This window comes from Bufo bufo, chromosome 4, assembly GCF_905171765.1.
Source record: "Bufo bufo chromosome 4, aBufBuf1.1, whole genome shotgun sequence".
In the NCBI taxonomy this organism is placed as follows: domain Eukaryota; kingdom Metazoa; phylum Chordata; class Amphibia; order Anura; family Bufonidae; genus Bufo; species Bufo bufo.
Genome location: NC_053392.1, coordinates 432,868,027 through 432,886,863, shown reverse-complemented (window position 1 = coordinate 432,886,863; position 18,837 = coordinate 432,868,027). Strand labels below are relative to the sequence as shown.

The following is an 18,837-nucleotide window of genomic DNA, read 5'->3' as shown; positions in this document are numbered from 1 at the left end:
GCTGCGTTCGGGTGTCCGCCTGCTGAGCGGAACAGAGGCCAGACTGAGGCATTCTGAGCGGATCCGCATCCACTCAGAATGCATTGGGGCTAGATGCGTTCGGGGCCGCTTGTGAGAGCCTTCAAACGGAGCTCACAAGCGGAACCCCGAACGCAAGTGTGAAAGTAGCCTTAAAAGTAGAGAAATTCTAATAAAAAAAATAATTATTTATAAATGTATTATTTTATAAATAAAGGTGAAATATATCTACTCAAATTTACCGCTATCATGAAGTACAATGTGTCACGAAAAAACAGTCTCAGAATGGCCTGCATAAGTAAAAGCGTTCCAAAGCTATGACCACATAGTGACGCATATCAGATTTGCAAAAAATCTGCCTGGGATTTAAGATAAAAAGTAGCTCGGTAGTGAAAGGGTTAAATGATTTTATATTTTTGCAAAGGATTGGTGGCTCACTCTCTGTTCCACTATTGGGTAGGTGCACTACCAACAGCACTCCCTATTGCTGGTAAGGTAAAGAGATAATTAGTTGGATTGGGCGTCACTCTTTATCAGGCAGCACAGACAAGCTGGATAGTATATCAGATTTCTTTATATATAACACTTAAAATGATTTACAACATGTTGCATAAAATTCATACACTGGACAGTATTAAAACTTAGACTAAAATACAACAATTCTATACACTGAAAATCCTTAGGGGGGGCTGTTATGCCAAAATAGTCCAAAGGCACTTGTAGTTTTGAATTATAATTGTATCTATGAACTTGCCCCAGTTGTGAAGGACAATGTTCAAAAACAATATAATATTCAAGAGAAAGTCATTATCATCTACAGATTTAGCAATAATTAATGACTTTACTTCGTACAGAGTACTTTACCAGTCCTGTATTCGGCCCGTTTGTGCACTAGCAGATTCAGTGCGGTGCTTTACTTGTGAGCTTCCAGGACCTGTCGGTAAAGTCTATGAGGTTTCTCCTTTTGCCTGGATAGCAGTGCAGTTTCTTTCACTCCTTTGACCTTCCAGGACCTGTGTGGCGTCCCACGTGATTGGCTGGGCGGTCAGGTGACTTGAGTTTCAGGCGGGGTTTTCAAAATGTTCTGTAGATATTCGTGAATCTGTTGAAAATAGATGATTCCCACGTGTTGCTTCTTGGTATTCCCTCACTGTCTTTACCATACGCGTTTCGGGGTAACAAGGCCCCTTCCTCAGTGGTGTAGACAGTGATGGCTAGTGCTCTTTTTATATCGTCCATAGTCAGCGCATTGCATGTTGGGACAGCGAGGGAAACAGAAGTCCTGGATGTGTATTCCGGATTACTTTTTCATAGATCATCATGCTTTGGTATTTTGTATAGTTTTATGCAGATTTTCAAAAAACGCATATGCGATTTATTGTGCCAGCTGTAGTATCATGTATAAGGACAAATATATCCCCCATTTTAATTCAATAAAATATACATATAATATACATATTCCTAAAATCATGGATGCTTTTAGTTTCCATATAAATATATAATAAACTCTTAGTGCATTATTTAAGAAATAGGTATATTAATACTAAAAATTCCAAAATAAATATGATTAAAAGACAATAAAATATACTTAAGAACAATAAAAACGCTTAAAAAAAAACGCACATGCGGTTTCAATGCGTTTTTGATGCGTTTTTTGTAAAAATGTTAAAATTGATGAAATTAGTGAGGTAGGAGACTATTTAGATCGTTCTGGATGTCTTTATTTCCATGTAGTAATATATATGGTATAAACTGTAATATGAGGTAAAGTGATAATGGGGGATATATTTGTCCTTATACATGATACTACAGCTGGCACAATAAATCGCATATGCGTTTTTTGAAAATCTGCATAAACTATACAAAATACCAAAGCATGATGATCTATGAAAGAGTAGTCCGGAATCCACATCCAGGACTTCTGTTTCCCTCGCCGTCCCAACATGCAATGCGCTGACTATGGACGATATAAAAAGAGCACTAGTAATCACTGTCCACCACTGAGGAAGGGGCCTTGTTACCCCGAAACGCGTGAGGGAATACCAAGAAGCAACACGTGGGAATCATCTATTTTCAACAGAATCACGAATATCTACAGAACATTTTGAAAACCCCACCTGAAACTTAAGTCACCTGACCGCCCAGCCAATCACGTGGGACGCCACACAGGTCCTGGAAGGTCAAAGGAGTGAAAGAAACTGCACTGCTATCCAGGCAAAAGGGGAAACCTCATAGACTTTACCGACAGGTCCTGGAAGCTCACAAGTAAAGCACCGCACTGAATCTGCTAGTGCACAAACGGGCCGAATACAGGACCGGTAAAGTACTCTGTACGAAGTACAGTCATTGATTATTGCTAAATCTGTAGATGATAATGACTTTCTCTTGAATATTATATTGTTTTTGAACATTGTCCTTCACAACTGGCGCAAGTTCATAGATACAAGTATAATTCAAAACTACAAGTGCCTTTGGACTATTTTGGCTTAACAGCCCCCCCCCCCCCCCCCCCCCCCCCCCCCCCCTAAGGATTTTCAGTGTATAGAGTTGTTGTATTTTAGTCTAAGTTTTAATACTGTCCAGTGTATGAATTTTATGCAACATGTTGTAAATCATTTTAAGTGTTATATATAAAGAAATCTGATATACCATCCAGCTTGTCTGTGTTGCCTGATAAAGAGTGACGCCCAATCCAACTAATTATGATTTTATATTTTTGTTTTGTAAACTCTGCATTATATTTTACTCTTTGTTTCAGGACCAAATGTTATAGAAGCGAAACAATATCGATCTGAAGCATCAAATTCATCTAAGGTACACAGAGAGGCTCCTTTGCCTGCATTCAGCATTGTATGTTGCACACATTTTACAAACCCTTTCTACTGAAAGTGCAACCAATGAGTGCAGTCTTGCATTGCACACACATTATTCATGTTCTCTCTTTCTTGGTTCTCTACATGCCTTGATATTCTTGTTCAGCTTTTCGCAGACCCTAAATTACATATATACAATGTTTTATAGAGTTAAAGCGTATCTAACCTTTCAACAAACTTTGCATTAATCCATAGTACAGTGTGTTTACATGAGGAGTAACACTATTTCTGCCCACTGTATAACTTGTAGCTGTCATTTTTAGCAGTTTTCTTCTCTGTGTGCTAGATCTTTAGTTTACAGTTCTTCCAGAACTGGTGAGTGGAGGCCAACTCCCATCTATTGCACACAGAAAGTAGAGGAGAATCTGCTCACTCAGCCCCTGGATCATGGAGGACATTATACAGAAGGAATGACCAGGAACAATGTATTTATTTATTTATTTTATGCACTTATATAGCGCTACTATATTCCTCAGCGCTTTACAGACATTAGCAACCAACTGTCCCCAATGGGGCTCACAATTTAAGGTCCCTATCAGTATGTCTTTGGAGTGTGGGAGGAAACCGGAGTACCCGGAGGAATCCCACGCAAACACGGGGAAAACATTTAAAACATATTTCAAAATGAAAAGCATTCAGCAAGGAGGGGGAGGTAAACAACTGAACTAGACATTTCTCTCTAATAATGCATATTACAAAGTTTCTTATGGTTGCTCTACTGTTGATTTATGCAAAGCTGTGTGAGAAGTGTGGCCTGGCTTCCTCCCTCCTGCCCCTTTATGTACGTTTCCAACTGTGATCTACTCTGACTTTCTGTGAAGGAACTTTGTAGTGTTCGATACTCTTGTGTTAAAAAGGACCAAAGTATTATAGCATTGATACTTTTATTGGCTAACCAGAAAAATTATAATTGCAAGCTTTCAGAGCACTCCATCAGGAAAGATTACAAATGAATGACAGAAAAGCACAACATTTAAAAGATTTTACACAAAGACATTCGTGTGACATATCATTAGGGGTCTTACATCATTAAGATAAGCCAAAGCAATAAAATTGAGTTTTTTTGGTACAGATGCTTTTTGTTACAGATCAGAGATTAAAGGGGTTTAATGTTGATGACCTATCCTGAAGATAGGTTATCCATATCTGATGGATGGGGGTGTGACTGACGGCACCCTGCTGTTTAAACAGGCTGCCATGCAGCTGCTTCTTTACAGTTTACCAAGCACAGCACAATCCATTGCATAGTGGCCGTGCTTTGTATTGCAGCACAGGCCCATTCATTTGAATGGAAGTAAGCGGCGGCAAGGTCAGGATTCAGGGACCTCCGTTCTCATGGTCTGTGGGGGTCACATTGATCAGCCCCACACCATTCAACCTCTTTAGGTGAGATTTTAGGGACTTTAAACATTAATGGCCTTAGGGTAAGCTGTCAATATCTGAACAGTGAAGATGTAAAAGGGGTTGCAGTGCATTTATGAACCCCATCTCCTCAACATTGGGTACACTCAGGGTCAAACCCTCATCCCAGGATTAGGCCATCATCCATGTCCAAAGGAATTGTCCAAGGTTTGAAAACAAAATGTCTGATGTTTGTATCTGGCCTGTGTCTGGCATTGCAACGTATCACCATGAGTAAATGATGCGTCATATAGAAGAAACCGCAGCACTCTCCTGTCTTCAATTCAGTGGAATTTATTTCACCAGCAAAACAAATGCGACGTTTCGACCGTAAAGGTCTTTCTCAAGGCTTGAGAAAGACCTTTACGGTCGAAACGTCGCATTTGTTTTGCTGGTGAAATAAATTCCACTGAATTGAAGACAGGAGAGTGCTGCGGTTTCTTCTATATGACGCATCCAAGGGGGAACTTCTGACTGGCTCCCAACACGGCTGGCACCACCACAAGATAAGACTTTAATTTTTCGTTGTGTTGCTATACGCATTTTTTCCTACCATGAGTAAATGAGGCAGAACTGCAAAACCACATGCAGCCCATGGACAGATGTGATACTGTTTTAGGAAAAGGATTAAAAACTGTCCCGCTTTCCTAATGTTGATCTACCCCTTTAAGGGTACTTTCACACTTGCGTTGTTGGATTCCGGCAGGCAGTTCCGTCGCCGGCAATCTATATGCAAACGGATACCATTTGTAGACGGATCCGGATGTGGATCCGTCTCACAAATGCATTGCAATACCGGATCCGTCTCTCTGGTTGTCATCCGGAAAAACGGATCCGGTATTTATTTCTTTCAAATTTTTAAAGGTCTGCGCATGCGCCGACCGCAAAACCGGGTCCGTTTTTACCAGAACACTTGTAAAGGGGGAATATTAATCACCAATATTTATGCAAATATCGATAATTAATATTCATAAATGGGAGGAACCATCTAGTGATAACTCCGCCCATTTATGCCTTTATATAATAATAACAATACCTTTGCTATGCTTTACACTAATCACTTATGCTAACTGCATGCGCCTTACTAACTCGCTACCGCTAACAAGTACACGCTACACAAAAGGGTACAAATATAACAGTATTTATTACACCAAGCAATACACTAACAATACACTACGCACGCAGTACACTACAATACACTACGCACGCAGTACACTACAATACACTACGCACGCAGTACACTACAATACAGCACTAAATATACAATCCTAAACTACACGTTCCCGATTCCACCCATAAACTAACTACACAGTTCACACATACAAGTTATATTAACAATCCCACCCGTCTGTACTCACTGTCCCTACGGGGTTAACGGTGGCACTGCAAGGGAGTGCAGGCCACAGACACTATATTCAGCACTGCAAGGGTTACTTGCAAGTGAGTGCTGAGGTTTTCCAGGGGATGCAGGGGTTAACCAGGGGATGCCTGGGAAGGCAGGGGTTAACCAGGGGATGCCTGGGAAGGCAGGGGTTAACCAGGGGAATGCAGGATCAGGGGTGACCAGGGGTAACCAGGGGAGAGTACAGATCAGGGGTAACCAGGGGAGATCAGGGGATCAGGGGTCTAAGGAAAGGACACAATGGCAGGCAAGGGACCAGGGGTGTCCAGGGGTAACAGGAACAAGGGGTGTATCAGGGGGTTAACCAGGATGCAGGGGTTGCAGGCATGTGGTTAACCAGGGGTACAACCAGGGGACAGGGTATCACAGTGGGGTATAGAAAGGCAAGGGGTTACCAGGGGTGTTGGTGGAATAGGGGTGGTACAGGGATCAGGGGTCTCAGGGCAGAGTAGGGGAACAGGGCACTGAAGGGGTTAACAGGTGACTGCTGGGGATGTTGGGGCAACATGGGACAGGCAGTGTAGGGGTTACTGCTGGAGGTCTGCCAGGGTCTCAGCAGGGGTTAATGTGGCATAACAGGGGTTCAGGGCCTCAGGGGTTAAGGAGGAAGCAGGACAGGGGAAATCGATACTTAGCCACCAGCTGCTCCGTCCTTCTGCTTTCCTCCTCTGGGCTGCTCTGGGCTCAACTGCTCTGGGCTCTCCAACTCTCTTGTTCCGGGTGCAGGGCTCAGTGTGCCTGCGCTCTCTCTCCCCTCTCTGTGAGGGTGGCCGGTCCTTTCTTCAGAGCGCAGCACATCGCTGCCTGCGCTCTCCTGTCTGGAGGGGTCCCGTTCTGAACACCGGATCCGCTCATCTTCGGGGGGGGGGGGGGGGGCCGATCTGTCAGAGCGCAGTGCTGCTGGGGTATTTAAACCCTGCAGCGCTCGCGCCCGTTTTACCGCCCTGCGCCAGCCCGCTCTCCCAGGCAGGGGGATCCTTTGATCCTCCCGCCTGTGGTGATATCGCACATCTCTGGCGCTGTAATTACAGCGCCGGAGGTGAGCGGCACACAGGGGCATGGGAACTCTGTTCCCATGTCCCTGTTAGGCATACCATCTCCAGCGCTGCCGGAGATGGTGACAAAGGGCAGAGGATCTATTTGATCCTCTGTCCTTTGTAGAGGCCGACGCTGGACATAATTGTCCAACTGTCGGTCTCCTCCACCCACCCAGCAGGCGCATATGAGCGGGATTCCGGCCATATATGCCCATAGATGCTTGGGGCACATCTATAAGCATATATGAACGGACATTATTCACATAGGGGCAGGAATAAGCCCTCCTATATAACTGTATAGGGGCACATATATATATGATAAGGGGGCATATATTAAGGGGGATTATCTAAGGGGCCACATTCATATACAAGGGGGGCACAGATAAGGGGGCACAAGCCCCTACACTATAAGGGGGCACAAGCCCCTACACTATAAGGGGGCACAAGCCCCTACACTATAAGGGGGCACATATTTCCCACAGGGGCCACCATGAGCCCCTGGGGATCACCATGGGCAGACGTGCGCAGATGCTGGGCACATTTGCGCACATCGTCCCATGATGCTATGTCTAATGTATGCACATATATACCATACATGCCCGCACGTGTTTGCAGGCATGTATGGATATATATGCACACGTCTCAACCGTTCCTCAACAATCCCCCTGTTGTCGGAATATAATACGACAATATAATGGGGGAACGAGTTGAGATATGTTTGCCCCCCTTCAACCCCATCTTTGGTGGAAGTTCAGGAAGAACTGTAGTGCACACTGATCTTAAGGTACTTAGACATCCCCAATCCAGCTTCCTCCGACCTGCCCTTCACCGTAACCTACTCCTCCGTCCACAGGATACACCGTCTTCTTCTTGACATCTTTAGGATACGACACACCCACAGTCTCTTGGTAAACTGGTCTTTCTTTAACAGTCTTAGTGTCGGCCACCCCCACTTTGGAGTGACCACACCCCCACAGTCTCTCGGTAATTCTGCCGATCTTCAGGTATCTTCGTCCCCCCCAATTCTGGAGTGGGTTCACCCTTACAGTCTTTACCTTTCTATAACAGTCTCTTGGTGTTGGCCACCCCCACTTTGGAGTGACCACACCCCCACAGTCTCTCGGTAATTCTGCCGATCTTCAGGTATGGCCCGCCTCCAAGGCATCTGGAACGGGTTCACCCTCACAGTCTCAGTCCCAACTTTCTTCTATCCAACGTCTGTTTCCATCTTGATGGGTGCGGTTCTCCCGTGGACAGATTAATAGGTCTTTACAAGGCAGGTCAGACTCTCAAGCGGCGATGTCACAGTACCTAAATTCTACTGCGGAGAACACCTCCGCCACACTACACCTCCAGCCCTTCCCTTAAGAACCTCACCGTTCCAGGGTTCAAGGTGGCAAATGAATGATGCCTGTCCCTATCGTGACCTAACCTTATCCCCATTCACACAAAACACATGTCACATCCCTCCCAACACCACCAAATTCCATTAAATGTGTGTACCCATAGAGACTCATGCAACCTGGCATATCTCTACACCTCCAAAGACACAGGTAGGTCGCAGACCCCTGTGTCAATGGTAAACGACTATAGGATGCAAATGTGTACAGCCAAATTATAACTCACCGCAATGCGTTGGGCGAGTTTCCCTGGGTATAGGTTGTCACACATTTGTACCTAGAGTGTCTATGGGTACACAATCAACCAACAAACATAATCAATATATATATACAATACAATGTGTTATGGGGTTTCAGGGTAGTACAAGTTATACGTCCCGAACCCTCATAGGAAACAAAGTGTGTCCATACAATATTTGGCTACAGGAACCATGTTTGAGTTATGTCCTGAGCCTCCTCCTCCGGATAGTTCTGTAAAGTTCTGTCTGGTTCTGGTGTATTTGGTCAGTAAGTCCCTTGACCCTCGGATTACGATGACCAGAACCAGAAGAAGTTTCACTGGGTGAAACAATTGAATAAGTTCTTCCACCCGAACGTCTCCCAAGTCTTCCTCCAGAGCCTTAAATAATGCTCCCGCTGGATTGTGGCACAGTCTTCATTGCTATAACACCTCTAGGTAGAGGTCGCTTTGTTGCCAAAATCCAGTGGGATCCTCTGGAGCTTCACAACAGTGTCAGGGGGAATAGCTGGCCTCTTCTGTGGCATCTCCTAGGTTTTTCTTCCGCTCCATATAAAATCACACCTATGGCAGAAGAAAACACCAGGCGCTCCCAGGGGAATTTCTCCCCTAACAGTGCAATTAAATGTGAAAATTCCCAGCCCCAATACCTTTGACCCATGGGTAGAGAAAGGTATTGGGCTGCCCTTTGTCTCACAGGACCCCTCGTTATCCCAACACTGGTGTCTGAACACCCTATCTTCAGAGGATTGAGTCCTCTGCTGCACATCCCTCTTCACCAACAGATAAGGATGGCCACCCTACTAGGTTAGGATAACTGGAGTTCTGTGGACAAAGCACCATCTTGTTATTTATGGCACCGCATCCCTGTCCACTCGTGTGCACCCAGGCTGATTTCCCCCTGTGATTTCGTCCTGTGGAGGCCTGCAGAACCAATGGCATAGTCATGCCCCGGCTCCCCAGGACCCCACAACACAAGAACACAGTCCACACTCTGCTGCCAAACATTCTGCGTCCAATCCCTATCAGAGCTGTGCTGCCTGCTCGGACTAGAATTAAGTGCGCAGCACAACATTACACCAATGTTGTCTGTCCGCCCCAGTCCCCAGCGCAACACAGCCCTACCGAAAACCTTGAGCAAAACGGTGTTACCCGTATCGATCTGAGACCCTGGTTGCCCAGAATAATATCACATCATCCTTTGTGTGCTGCATGGAGAAGGTCCTTATGCCCTCTCCCGACAAGCAGGATTTCCCGTGTGACATTATCTGCTCGCGAACCTATACGTTCTCGATCCACAGTATAACACTGTTCCACTCCAAGGGGACACAGAATGAAACAAGACAGCAGACGGGACTTACAACACTACATAAATCAGCATGGTAGAACACATCCGTAGACAAGGACTACCACCATCAACATCAAGAAAAACTTACAAACAGATAACAAAAACACACAACATGGACATACACAGGGAACAAACGGTGTAACAAATAGTACAGGGGTGTCAAATGTTGCCTAGCCTAGCTTGGCCACTCTGACCCCTCAGCAGCTGGTGATGCTGCCGAGAGGTAACCCCTTTATGGCCAAGCTGACTAGACCCCACTGCACAATTTGTTACCTGGCTGATACTGTTGGACACATTGCAATTACTTGCACAAGGGCAATTCCTTGCAATGTGTCCTTTGTTCCCACACCTGAAACACGTGACTTGGTTTCCTGTCCTGTGTGTTTTGCAGTGTCTCGCTATGTGACCTAGGCCACCACATGCAAAACATCTGATGTTTGCTCTGCATGGCCCAGGTCCATCTACACTGCAGCCGTGCTCCCTTCTCCTGAATTGTTCCATCCTCAGGGACACACTCTTCACAGTTCTTTTTCCCAAAGTCAGGGAAAAATCTCTGTTAGTCTGGACCGGCTTGACCTGATGATCAGACCGGTCACAGACTACTCTCCCCCCTTGTGGCCCTGCACAGGGCAACATTTTGGGAGAGTCCGACCCTGGCTTTACGGAAAAAGAAAGGGCCGGCACCAACTTGGTGATAACCTGTTGCATGCCAGACATTAGCTGGGACCTTACAGCAACCTGAGCCTTCAATTTGGCTACCGTCACGTCAGTAGAGGCAGTCCGCTCCTTGAAGGCCTTGACCTCAGTATAAGACTGAGTCAACTTAGCCTCAATTTCCTCCTTCTGCCTCTGCAGCTCTACTAACTGTGACTCTATCCTAGCCACCTGCGCATCTAGGTCAACAGTAGACTGCACATTCTCTGCCAGCTGCGCCTGCAATGCCGAAACCTGGTCCGAATTACTGGTACAGCACTGGCAGTGAATGGCCGGAGGAATTGTCTCCGTTGACTGAGACACCAGCGCCACTTCCTTTGGCTTACAGATGCTAGCCTCAAACGTATGAACGAGTTTGGCTAGCATCCGAAGCCGTTTGGTGGCCTTGTTCAACACCGTCCGTTTGCTAACACAAAGCTTGTCATAACTACAAGCCTGTGCCAACAAATCGGACCACAGCATTTCTGCTGACTTGTATGTAGTGGGGAGAATGGGGTTAAATGTGCTGTGTTTGCTCAAGTGTTGCAGTGTGGGGAAGTCCATACTCACCGTTTGATGAGTGTCCATCTTCTCCTTGGCGCCGTACCTCGCAGCTGCTTGGAAGAAGTCCATTTTCCCGGATCGCCTCTTCCCGACCAGCCTGACTTGTACGCCGCTCCCACGAAGATGGATCTCTTTCAGTGACGTGTCTTCTTCTCCCTTGCAATCACTTGAGCGATGCTTGTTGGTGCTGTACTTTTCCGTGTCTTCTTCTCTTACCCCAGCGACGGTGACCGTGTAAAACAAATACAAAAATATTAGTACACAGACTATAGATTCTCTGCAAAAGATTTTGTTTTATTTCTGGTACTCTAAGGGAAGTATCGCTTCTCCTGTACGAATTATCGGGTCCTAGACGCTCAGACACTCCGCTGACCGCGTCTCTCCTGCCCGCTAATTCACAGTACTAGCGACCCTCAGCCCTAAGACCAGAAACAAACGCAAAATCCACGCAGTGGGCCTGGCTCGCCAATGTAAAGGGGGAATATTAATCACCAATATTTATGCAAATATCGATAATTAATATTCATAAATTGGAGGAACCATCTAGTGATAACTCCGCCCATTTATGCCTTTATATAATAATAACAATACCTTTGCTATGCTTTACACTAATCACTTATGCTAACTGCATGCGCCTTACTAACTCGCTACCGCTAACAAGTACACGCTACACAAAAGGGTACAAATATAACAGTATTTATTACACCAAGCAATACACTAACAATACACTACGCACGCAGTACACTACAATACACTACGCACGCAGTACACTACAATACAGCACTAAATATACAATCCTAAACTACACTACACGTTCCCGATTCCACCCATAAACTAACTACACAGTTCACACATACAAGTTATATTAACAATCCCACCCGTCTGTACTCACTGTCCCTACAGGGTTAACGGTGGCACTGCAAGGGAGTGCAGGCCACAGACACTATATTCAGCACTGCAAGGGTTACTTGCAAGTGAGTGCTGAGGTTTTCCAGGGGATGCAGGGGTTAACCAGGGGATGCCTGGGAAGGCAGGGGTTAACCAGGGGAATGCAGGATCAGGGGTGACCAGGGGTAACCAGGGGAGAGTACAGATCAGGGGTGACCAGGGGTAACCAGGGGAGATCAGGGGATCAGGGGTCTAAGGAAAGGACACAATGGCAGGCAAGGGACCAGGGGTGTCCAGGGGTAACAGGAACAAGGGGTGTATCAGGGGGTTAACCAGGATGCAGGGGTTGCAGGCATGTGGTTAACCAGGGGTACAACCAGGGGACAGGGTATCACAGTGGGGTATAGAAAGGCAAGGGGTTACCAGGGGTGTTGGTGGAATAGGGGTGGTACAGGGATCAGGGGTCTCAGGGCAGAGTAGGGGAACAGGGCACTGAAGGGGTTAACAGGTGACTGCTGGGGATGTTGGGGCAACATGGGACAGGCAGTGTAGGGGTTACTGCTGGAGGTCTGCCAGGGTCTCAGCAGGGGTTAATGTGGCATAACAGGGGTTCAGGGCCTCAGGGGTTAAGGAGGAAGCAGGACAGGGGAAATCGATACTTAGCCACCAGCTGCTCCGTCCTTCTGCTTTCCTCCTCTGGGCTGCTCTGGGCTCAACTGCTCTGGGCTCTCCAACTCTCTTGTTCCGGGTGCAGGGCTCAGTGTGCCTGCGCTCTCTCTCCCCTCTCTGTGAGGGTGGCCGATCCTTTTTTCAGAGCGCAGCACATCGCTGCCTGCGCTCTCCTGAGGGGTCCCGTTCTGAACACCGGATCCGCTCATCTTCGGGGGGGGGGGGGGGTGCCGATCTGTCAGAGCGCAGTGCTGCTGGGGTATTTAAACCCTGCAGCACTCGCGCCCGTTTTACCGCCCTGCGCCAGCCCGCTCTCCCAGGCAGGGGGATCCTTTGATCCTCCCGCCTGTGGAGATATCGCACATCTCTGGCGCTGTAATTACAGCGCCGGAGGTGAGCGGCACACAGGGGCATGGGAACTCTGTTCCCATGTCCCTGTTAGGCATACCATCTCCAGCGCTGCCAGAGATGGTGACAAAGGGCAGAGGATCTATTTGATCCTCTGTCCTTTGTAGAGGCCGACGCTGGACATAATTGTCCAACTGTCGGTCTCCTCCACCCACCCAGCAGGCGCATATGAGCGGGATTCCGGCCATATATGCCCATAGATGCTTGGGGCACATCTATAAGCATATATGAACGGACATTATTCACATAGGGGCAGGAATAAGCCCTCCTATATAACTGTATAGGGGCACATATATATATGATAAGGGGGCATATATTAAGGGGGATTATCTAAGGGGCCACATTCATATACAAGGGGGGCACAGATAAGGGGGCACAAGCCCCTACACTATAAGGGGGCACAAGCCCCTACACTATAAGGGGGCACAAGCCCCTACACTATAAGGGGGCACATATTTCCCACAGGGGCCAACATGAGCCCCTGGGGATCACCATGGGCAGACGTGCGCAGATGCTGGGCACATTTGCGCACATCGTCCCATGATGCTATGTCTAATGTATGCACATATATACCATACATGCCCGCACGTGTTTGCAGGCATGTATGGATATATATGCACACGTCTCAACCGTTCCTCAACAACACTTGGGGCCGGATCCGGCATTAATGCATTTCAATGGAAAATAATGCCGGATCCGGCAAGTGTTCCGGAATTTTGGATGGAGAAAATACCACAGCATGCTGCAGTATTTTCTCCATCCATAAACCGTACAGTGACTGAACTGAAGACATCCTGATGCATACTGAGCTCTCCATTCAGAATGCATTAGGATAAAACTGATCAGTTTTTTTCCGGATTTGAGCCCCTAGGACGGAACTCAATACCGGAAAAGAAAAACGCAAATGTGAAAGTACCCCAAGTTGTAAAGTGCAGTGTGCTTACTTGAAAGCTCCATTTTAATTATCCCTTTACTTTTGCAGGTGGGCCAGTACACCTTACAATCTCCAGTCATGTCAACTTACAACCAACAGCTATGGCTAATGTGTAGGATTGAATTTAGCAAAACAGACGGTAAGCCAAGCCCTGACTCTCATTCATATTACATTGTTGAATGGAAAATGCACCATACATTGAGTTAGTCACACTGTCACCTCACCTTAAAGGGGTTATCCATAGTATTGTAAAAAATGGAAAATTAGACATCATATAGTACATAACCATCTCTAACAAAGGTAGAACCAGCCCTGTACCTCACATGTACACTGAGGTCTCCCTGCTCTTTGCTTCAGTTACTCGGCTATTCTCTTTAGCCTGGCAGCTCAAGGAGACGTATCATTTCTGCTGCACCTATCTCCCTGTAAGGGTCCATTCACACGTCCGTAATTTGGGTCCGCATTCGTTCCTCAATTTGCGGACCCATTCACTTTCAATGGGGCTGGAACGGATGAAAATCCACATTTCCTGGATCCGCATCAGTTTTTTCGGGATCCGCAATTTCGTTCCTGGAAAAAATAGAACATGTCCTATTCTTGTCCGCAATTGCGGACCAGAAAAGGCATTTTCTATTAGTGTCTGTGATGTGCGGATCCGCAAAACACTTACGGACGTGTGACTGGACCCTAATTGTCATATTTTCTAAGAGAAGATCTGGCTGGTGGCTTTTGAAGGATAGAATTAAGCATGTGTGACCACCTCAGCTGTTACTGAGGTGGACAGTGAAATACGGAAAAGAACAAAGAGCAGGTGACACTGATTGATAGTATTTAATAAATAACTCGATGGCTATACTAAATTTTTAATTACATGCAGTTATGGAAGTATTCACATCCAGGTGGTGGTTTGAAAAATGTAGAATATTTTTTGTGGGACAACCCCTTGAAGAGTAGAGTACATACAGCACAGGAAGATGCAAAGGCTCTGTAGCTTCACGTGATATTGACAGGAAAGGAAAGTTCACCAGCATCAGTAGTGATAATGGGATCTCTGTTACCTGACCTGTCATTGTAGCCCATATGCAAAAGCTAGAGCAGCATTATAATACAAGTTATGTTGTTGTGTAGGGACCATCATTATACACAAGGTAATAGGGCTGATAAAGTAAACACTTAGTGCTATGGCTATGCCACAAAAATGTTTATTCTGTGACCTGTTAGAAAGGTACATGATGCCTTCCTCTGGACCAACATAGTAGAATTGTAGGTTGACTGAAATTTCATTGTGATGAATATCCTTTACCAGACGCTTGAAAAGACAAATCAGCAGAGGTGTTTTTGACGCTTTTCTGATCTCTATTTAAAACAAAAATGTGAACATTTGGTATCATTATACCAATTCACCTATGTTATAGAATCTATAAAATAAATGGTCTGTGTCTTTCATCATCCATTGAATTTATGCGATTTACAGGGGTCATTTAAATCCAGATTCTCACTAGTGCTTCAATATCAATTATCCTGCTCCACTATGGAGCAGAACAACAAAAATAATGGAAAAGTTGGAGTCGTCAAATGGCTATAAGGAGTGGCGCTCGACGGCCCCCATTGACTATAATGGGATATGTCGGGTTTCCAGTTGAAAACTCGTCATTTTACCCAACAAAATGTTTTGTCCTGTGTTTTTAACAGAATCTGCAACAGAGGCCTCTAATAGAGCCTTCAACACAGACGAACATAGCCTTCCAACAGTCCAAAACTCTGCCAAAGTGTAATTCAAGAATGAGTGTACAGATAGTTTTACTTTATTGGGTGATAAAAGTGTACCTAATGTTTCGTGCATAGCTCACAGTACTTTTACAAAAACAAAAACTTTTTTTTTTCTAATTATTGTTATTAATAATGCAATTGTTTTCCCACCTGATTGTGTATTCATCCTGTATATAGACTCCAGCTTCCAGAACAATTTTACAATATCTGTGAAAATACATGGTGTGTCTTCTGATGCAACAGTGTCCTATGTAGATAACAAGGAGCACTCCCGGCCAAGGACACTTAGTTGTGCACAGGTATGTATCATAAGGTGCTGTCTATTTTCAAAGTAAAGTTTGTTAGTTTCAGCATTATGTAGAAAATGAATTTACATTGTAGTGTGTTGGGGATATGGGATAATAGTCATGGGGGCGGAGCCCCTGACCTAAATAGTCATTCAGGAGGAGGAATGTAATGTCAAGCCGGAAGAGATGGAAGATTTATGATTGTGACTATTCAGGTTAGCAGTGCCGCTTCGATGACTAGGGGCATCTTTATACAGTTATTCCAGGCGGTATATAAAGGAACTCTCCAAGAATTTCCAATGCACTATTAAAGCAATAAATCATATTAAAGGAGTTTTTCAGGAGGTAACCCTTTAAGAACTGGGCCAATTTTAGGTCTTTTTCCCTTTTTTACTCCCTGCCTTTCCATTCACATATGAGGGCTTGTTTACTGCATTGTACTTTCTAATGGCACCTTCTTATATTGCATGATGTAATGTAACGCTGGAAGTAAATTCCAAATGGGGTAAAATTGAGTAAAAAGTTTTTTATGGGGGGGCGGAGCCTAGCGGCGCATGGAGTAGGACGCATGCCGCACTAGCTCCGGCAAGTATCCTGTCTATAATACCTAAAACGGTGGAGATATATCCTTACAACACCTGAAGGAGCGGGGGACATAGCCAGCAAGCGGTCCGGTGCTGAGAAAAATCATTATGCCTGCAAAGAGAGGCAAAACGCCGAGCCGGCAGGACAGAGAGGCAAAATCCCAAGATGGCGCTGAGGAGGAAGAGTGGCCTGATCTGAGGGCGGCGGTGAGTCAGGGAGCGGCAGCGCGGCTAGAGCGCTTCGCTCACAAGTCACACCAGTCCCCCAGTCAGGTATGGGGAGAAGGAGGGGACACCCTGGCACAAGTGGAGGAAGGCTTAGGGGAACAAGATGGCCCCTGTAATGACGACCAGCAATTCCCAGCTCAGCATGAGGGGGGGGCGAGTGTCAGCGGGTGCAGCACTGAGAAGTGCCTGCCAGTGATTAATGCCCCTGAGCCCACCTTGAAAGATGTGATGGCAGCTATTGCTTGCTGCAACGCCACCCTCCAGAACATGAATATTAATATTGGAAGTCTAAAAGCGGACATGTCCATTATCCGTCATGACCTGCATAAAGTGGCTGAACGCACCTCAGAGGTAGAGAGGAGGGTCTCGGATCTGGAAGATGGGGCTGTTACCCTACAGAGAGAGAGCCGGGCTGCGTCAAAGGATATAGCGGCACTCTATGCTAAAACAGACGATCTAGAAAACCGCTCTCGCCGCAACAATATAAGGCTGGTGGGCATTCCTGAGAAATCTGAGGGCCCAGAGGCTACTGATTTTATTGAAAAATGGCTTGCGGAAAAATTCCGTGATAGAGGACTCTCTGCACTTTATGCTGTGGAACGAGCACATAGGGTCCCCACCAGGCCTTTGCCGCCAGGACGTCCGCCACGTCCAATACTGGCCAAAATCCTGCACTATCGAGACAGAGACACTATACTGAGGGCCGCAAGGTCTCATCCTGATTTAAAAATTAATGGAGTTCAGGTGTCTCTGTTCCCTGACTATTCGTCGGATGTACAGAAAAAAAGAGCTCGCTTTGTGGAGATTAAACGGAGGCTGAGAGATTTGCAAGTACAGTACTCCATGATGTTCCCGGCCAGGCTCAGGGTGGTGGCGTTTGGATCCGCGGTGTTCTTTGAGGACTCGGACGCTGCGGTCAAGTGGCTGGATCAAAATGAGCGTCGCCTTAGGATTCCATCAACAGACACCTGAGACTGTTGGACATTCCTGCTCCTGATTGAAGTTCTGATGTCCACTGGACCGTCCACCCACCGTTGTGGACATTTTCTTTTTTCTTTAGCCGGTTGCTGAAGGAATTTGTGGGTAGAGCATACGCCCGAGGCTGCTCCCCACCTTTCTAATGTGCCTGCGTACGGTATCGTGCTGGATGCTGTGCTGCTTCAGGCGCTGTTGGGCCAGGTTCACTATGTTGGCCCCAAGTTCATTACTGAATCTAATTATGCTGTATATGTTCATTGCCTGGGGAGGGATAGTTGGGTGGGGGGAGGGAGGGGGGATGGGAATAGCGGGGGTTATTATCGTTAAAGGTGCTTATGATGGCAATTCTAAAATGCTGAAACGTACAGTCCTGGTATATTTTGTCCGGGGGGGAAAAAGAGAAGAGATGGGAATCTGTAATCTGGTATTTAACATTGTTTTTCCCCGCGGCTGCTGGGAGGTGGAAAGTTGTAGATCTCAAATGTACTTTTATATATGTATGCATTCTTATGGGACCTGTTACGAGAATACTTAGCTGGAATGTGAGGGGAATGGCGGATGCTACAAAGAGACACGGTCTGTTCCGTTACCTGTCTAGATATCAGCCGGCAATAATATGCTTGCAAGAAACGCATATGACCAAACAATCTATACATGTCATGCAAAAGCCGTGGTTGGGTTATTCGGTGCATTCCGTCTTCTCCTCGCATTCCAGGGGGGTTAGTATCTTAGTTCATAAGAATATCATATTTGAATGCCTGAGGGTATGTGTGGATGAAGAGGGAAGGTTTATAGGAATGCATTGTGTGGTCCAAGGGATGAGAATGGTGTTAGCAACAATCTATATACCCCCACCATTTTCCTCGGTGCCTTTAAGGAAGCTTATAGAATTCATGGCAGAGTTTCCTGAACTTCCAATGTTAATAGTGGGAGATTTTAATAATGTACTCGACAGTTCGCTTGATAGATGCCAGATCACACCTAGTGGTAGTAGTACGGGTGAAACCTCGTTTGCAAGAATACTGAGGGAAGTAGGCCTGATGGATGTATGGAGAGAGACCCACCCCCTGGACAGGAAGTACTCGTGTTGCTCCTCGACATATGGCTCCCTGTCGCG

At 46.1% G+C, this 18,837-nt stretch overlaps 1 protein-coding gene across 2 annotated transcripts in view; it reads left to right on the top strand.

Moving 5' to 3' along the window:
* Window positions 1-18,837, top strand: part of TMEM181 (transmembrane protein 181) — a 223,053-nt gene that overhangs the window by 161,449 nt on the left and 42,767 nt on the right. For both annotated transcript variants that reach the window (XM_040429354.1, XM_040429355.1), the window contains exons 3-5: window positions 2,777-2,832; window positions 13,922-14,012; window positions 15,821-15,942. In XM_040429354.1, coding sequence (XP_040285288.1) covers window positions 2,777-2,832; window positions 13,922-14,012; window positions 15,821-15,942 — 269 coding nt within the window. The remainder of the gene's footprint in view (window positions 1-2,776; window positions 2,833-13,921; window positions 14,013-15,820; window positions 15,943-18,837) is intronic.